The 6,000-nt window shown below is 43.8% G+C and overlaps 1 protein-coding gene across 1 annotated transcript; it reads right to left on the bottom strand.

Annotated features, from left to right (window-relative positions):
• Positions 1-2,201: 2,201 nt before the first annotated feature.
• Positions 2,202-4,739, bottom strand: TLR2 (toll like receptor 2; the record flags this gene model as incomplete). Its single annotated transcript, XM_080795486.1, has 1 exon — positions 2,202-4,739. One exon carries the CDS (start codon positions 4,737-4,739, stop codon positions 2,382-2,384), a length of 2,358 nt encoding a protein of 785 aa, XP_080651612.1. The 3' UTR covers positions 2,202-2,381.
• Between the last annotated feature and the right edge of the window lie 1,261 nt (positions 4,740-6,000).

The following is a 6,000-nucleotide window of genomic DNA, read 5'->3' on the forward strand; positions in this document are numbered from 1 at the left end:
ATACATTTACAAACTATAATCTATGAGAAGACAAACCACTTCTCAGAGAAAAAATAATAATAATAGCTAATATCTACATAGGCACCGCTGTCACCCCTCGTGAGCATGAATGGTTCCCTTTCTCAGAGGCTTGGTCCCCTTGTCCTCCTCCCCCCTCCAGAGGGAATGGTAATCAAGGGGCATACACTCAGTGTTTTACCTAAATTACTGTATATTCAGACCTACATGATATAGATATTAGTGTTCCTATCCTAAGGGCAGAACAATATTTGGGGTCACTTAAGTGACTTGCCCAAGGATACACATTTATGGACCCAAGTTTTTCAGACTCCAGAGCCAATCAACCACACAAACCCAGTTCTGGCTAAGAACTGAGCAGGTCACCGGGTGCCTGGGTGGCTCAGTTGGTTGAGCTACTGCCTTCGGCTCAGGTCATGGTCCCAGAGTCCCAGGATCGAGTCCCACACTGGGATCCCAGCTCTGTGGGGAGTCTGCTTTACCCTCTGACCTTCTCCCCTCTTGTGTTCTCTCTCACTCACTCTCTCTCTCAAATAAATAAAATCTTAAAAAAAAAAAAAAAAAGAACTGAGCAGGTCAGGTGAAGTTCACTTTCTTTCACAAGTGGCTCCCAGTTTAGGAAGAAATTTGGAATGTCAGTAAATAGCTCTGAGCTTAATTAATTGCATTAAATGTAGTATTAACTCTAGATTATAAAAATTAACATATAGAGGGCACCTGGGTGGCTCAGACAGTTGAGCGTCTGCCTTTGGTTCAGATCATGATCCCAGGGTCCTGGGATTGAGCCCGACATCTGGCTCCCTGCTCAATGGGGAGTCTGCTTCTCTTGCTGCCCCTCCCCTCTGCTCATGCTTGCTCATGCTCTGTCTCTCTTGCAAAACTAAAAATCTTTTTAAAAATTAACATACAGGGCGCCTGGGTGGCTCAGTGGGTTAAAGCCTCTGCCTTCGCTCCAGTCGTGATCCCAGTATCCTCGGATCGAGCCCCACATCGGGCTCACTGCTCTGTGGTGAGCCTGCTTCCTCCTCTCTCTCTGCCTGCCTCTCTGCCTAGTTGTGATTTCTGTCTGTCAAATAAATAAAATATTTTTAAAAATTAACATACAGAAGTAGTGTCTGTCTTTAAATTGTTGTGTATCAACTATTTTTGGGTCATTTTGAGAAATCTCTAGGCATAGAGATTTTAAAATAAATTTAAAAATCTGTTTAGCTCACATGTTCAGAGGGGGAAGAAAGAGACTTTTTTAGAATCAGAAATAAGGCTTTTTCACAAGAAGAAAAAAAGCAAGATGCTCCAGAGGAAATGGATTAGAAGATTGGACTAACCTTCTAGGAAGATTAGTTCTAACTAGGAACTCATTAGAACTTCACACAGAGCTAAAGGCTGAAGGAAGATCAGAGTCAGGGATATGGGAGCTTCCTTTAAAGTCCTCTAAATGGAGTATTTTATTTACACTTGCCCCTTGAACGGCAGTGGTTTGACTTGTGTGGGTCCATTTATGCACAGATTAATGATTTTCTTAACATTTTCTTTTCTCTAGGTGACTTTTTTGTAAGAACACCATATATAATACATATAACATACAAAATGTGTGTCAATTGGCTGTTTATGTTATCAGCAGCGCTACTGGTCTACCATAAACTACTAGTAGCTAAGGTTTTGAGAAGTCAAAGTCACATGCACAGATTTCCAAGTGCACAGTGGGGAGAGGATACATCACTGCCCTTCCTGCATTGTTCAAGGGTCAGCTGTTCTTTACTAGTGTCATTTCCATGGAAAGATACAATTTACTGTATATGGTGTTCTAGGGTCTCTCTCAAGTAACTGTGACTGAAGAAACCCATCCAACACCCAGAAAGGCAGACCCAGGTCACATGACACCACCATGTAGGTATTCTGCATCCTGAAAAATTTTCAAGGCACTTTTTTTTCTAGGAATAGCGACAAGTTTGGCTGAGTTCCCCAACCTTTTGCCCTGTTGTTCTCAAGAGCAGTCACATAGAGGAGACAGCCAAGTGGGGTAGAGAATGCCATCTGCAGACACAGATGAGTATCTTTGCAGAAAACTGACCAACATATTTCTATGAGATCTGTTCATTTATGCTATTTCCTAATGAACTAAGCTACAGATAATCCTGATGTCAGTAATGGATTAGATCATGATTATCTCACAGGATAAAGAAAAACCAAGAACCTTTTATTTTTACTCTGGTAGTTTTTATAAAACAAAACAAAATATCAACAGTTTTACTGGTTCTAATAAGCAAGTCTGCAAATAGTTTCCATACAACCATGTCAGAATAAGCTACCACTAGTGATACAAAGACCACCAGAAGACCCAGACTGGCCTTTAATGAAGGAATCTAGGACTTTATGGCTGTTCTCAAATTTAACCAAAACCCTTCCTGCTGAGTTTCATCTGTGGGCCACTCCAAGTAGGTCTTGGTGTTCATCATCTTCCGCAGCTTACAGAAACGCTGGGGGACGGCCTTCTTCTCAATGGGCTCCAGAAGAATGAGAATGGCAGCATCGTTGTTCTCATCAAAAAGTCGAAAATGGGAGAAGTCCAGCTCATACTTACACCACTCGCTCTTCACAAAGTTCTCTGAGAGCACAAAGATGGTCTTGTGGCTCTTCTCGATGGAGTCAATGATATTGTCAATGATCCATTTGCCGGGGATAAAGTCACGCTTGTGAAGGCACAGCTTGAAGGGAGGGTCGAAGTGCTCCAGCTCCTGGACCATCATGTTCTCCACCCAGTAGGAATCGCGCTCACTGTAGGACACGAAGGCATCATAGCACACGTCCCTGGGGGGCGCTTTCCTGGGCTTTCTCTTGGCCTGGAGCCAGGCCCACATCATTTTCAGGTACCACAGCCCATGGAAGTGGTGGCACAGGACCCCCGTGAGCAGTATCAACAGGAAGAGGACCGAGCACACGGCAGACACCAGAGCCACCCGGTGGCATTCAGAGGCCGGAAGCCGCGTGTCCTTAACCCGCTGGCCGTGCACGGAGAATGGAGAGTCACACAGGTAGTTGTCTGGCCAGTCGGTCAGGATCTGGGCCAGCGACTGCTGCTCCCGAGTGAAAGACAGGAATTCACAGGAGCAAAGGAAATTGTTACCGCCAGCTTCCAAAGCCTCCAATGTGCTAAAAGAATCAAGTTGCTCCTTAGTGAAAGTACTTACTGTATTTCTGCTGATTCTCAAGACATGTAACATGGGTAACAAGGAGGCATCTGGTAGGGTCTTCAACTTATTTCTGGAAATATAAAGTTCTTTGAGTTGTGGCAAAATCAGGGAAAAAGAATCGAGGTTGTTATTGCTAATATCTAAAATTTCCAGCATCCAGGGGACACAGCGGGTGACACTGTATATTCTCGTATTGGATAAGTTCAAGTATTTCAACTTGTCTGGCCACTGACAAGTTTCAGGCATAGAAACATAATTATTCTTACTAATGTCAAGCTTAGTCAGGTTTTTCAGAGCAAGTAAAGTTTCTCCGGTTTTTTCTAATGATTTCAAACGGTTTTGCCTTAAAATTAAGGTTTGCAGGAGGGGCCAGGCCTGCTCACAGGCTGAGTTTCTCAAGGATTCCTCAACCATTAAATTGTCACTGAGATCCAAATATTCTAGTGACTTTAAATGTCGTGAAAGTAAGCAAGGAACCAGAAAAACCTTACTGCTTTCTACTGTGACCCTTTTCACGTTTGCTGTAAGTGAATAGATACTACTCATATCATAAAATGAGTAAAAATATGGAATAGTCAACCTCCGTACTATTAAGGTTTCTATCCCACCTATATTTTTAATTTTGTCCATATCAGATATGTCAAAATCACCAAGCCCATCGAGGGTACAGCCCTCAAACTCGACTTCTAACACTCCAGAGACACAATTCAGCAGTTTCACAAGTTCGCTAAAACTTCCATCAGTGATTTTCACGTTTCTAAATGTCCACTTTTTAATCAATGTATTTGTTTCCCTGATGGATGCTTTCGAAAACTGGAAAGTGTTCAAATGAGTATCTCTCAGTTCTAAATGTTTCAAGGACCTTGAAAGATCTACAAAAATCTCCAGCAAGAAAATAGGCTGCTTCATACGAAGAGCCAGGTGGCTGATGTTCTGAATTGATTTCAAACTCTCAGGCTCGTACCTCTGGAGATTTGAAGCATCAATTTCGAGTTCCTCAAGAAAAGTGAGCCCAGCAAAATCCTTTTCCTGCAGTTCGGTGAAGCTGTCAATACTCCCTACTTTCAGAATTTGCAAATTTGTAAGCTGAGAAAAAAGAGGCGTTTCCCCGAGGGATTTGTAAAGATTTCCCAGTAAGTTTAAGAACTTTAGGGAAGAAAGAGGCCTGAACCAGGAGGATGATAAGTTCAATAAGAGATTATAGGATAAGTCCAAATGTTCGAGACTCCACAGGGAAATAAAAGAATCTTCCTCTATGGCGTTAATTCTATTAGACGCCAGCTTCAGAGCCTTGAGGTTCACGCAGCCCCACAGGTCCCTGTTGTGGATGTAGGTGATCTCATTGTTGGAGAGGTCAAGGCTTCTCACAGCGGCCGTGAGCCCTGACGGGATGGACTTTAAAGATCTGAAGCGGCCATCACAGATGCCCATGGGGTCACAGGATGGAGAAGAAGCCTGATCAGGGCCCTCTTCCTTGGAGAGTTTGGTTACAGCCCCCAACACCCATACTGTCCACAAAACACGTGACATCATCCTGGGGTCCAACCTACAAATAAAAGAGGTTCAAATGAGCAGTTGTGTTTGACAGTTTATCATGACTCCTGTTCCTGAGAAACGTTTTGTAAGGCATAACATACACACACACACACACACACACACACACACACACACACAAACTACCAGGAAAACAGAGGCAAATGGAATGTATGAATGAGGATGACAAATGAGTTCCCTGACACATCCAGCAATACCGACCGAGATTTCTGCCCCTGTGCCATGACCTAAAAGCCCAATACCATCTGGAGTACAGAGCACGACTCACTAAGCATGAGCCGAAAGAATGAGTAAATGAATGAATGGAGGAACGAATAAGCCAGCAGGTGAAGAAATGAGTTAGGCTCATTTCTTCACCTAGTGTTGGACACTAGCCAAGTGTCCAACTCTTGGCTTCAGCTCAGGTCATGATCTCAGGGTCTTGAGATCAAGCCCTGCATCAGACTCCCTTGGTGAGCTGCTCTCCCTCTCCCCTACTCACCCCCTGCTCATGCTCACATTCTCGCTCTGTAAAATAAGTAAATAAATGTTTAAGAAAGAAAGAAGAAATAAATGGCTAGGCCTAACCATATGGATTTACAATCACCTACCCCTGCACTTCAAACCTTCTTGTATTTAAGCCTGCCTCCTCCCTGCCTCGATGTCCCCTATGAGTTAGAGATCTCACAGAGCCCAGCCACAGCTCTCACTGGACAACTATTCACTGAACACAGCTCCGGTGGTGGCAAGCTTTCACCAAAAGACAAAGGTCCCGTGCTCCTCAAGCTCATCTGGCTTTTACTACTGGCAGGAGGAATGCTGGGAACGCCAGCCACAGCAAGGTGGTTGCTGGGCTGATGGACAATGAGACCATCAGAACGTTCTCTTCCTGCAGAGAAGTGCAGAAGCAGTGCTTGGTCTGGATGGGCTGCTGGGATGAATGTGGGGGAAGTAAAGCAGTCCGCACACTCTCCACCACCGGCAGATTCCTTACACCCATAAATGTAGCACCTTCCTTCTGTCCTCCTTCTGGGCCGTGTATCCCTCTTTGCCTTGATTCAGCTCTCTCCTTCCTTGTGCCTGCATTCCTCTGTCTTATGCTCACTACATAAACTGCACAAAACATTTTTAAAAATTTAACCCCAAGGACGCTTTTTATAGGTAAAACTAATTTCCCACCTTCACAGAATGAGAGATTATCAAAGCATAGGCTATATAATTTACAGGCACAGAGAGTTAAAACATACGTAATGTTAAT

This window comes from Martes martes (assembly GCF_963455335.1).
Source record: "Martes martes genome assembly, chromosome: 2".
NCBI lineage: Eukaryota > Metazoa > Chordata > Mammalia > Carnivora > Mustelidae > Martes > Martes martes.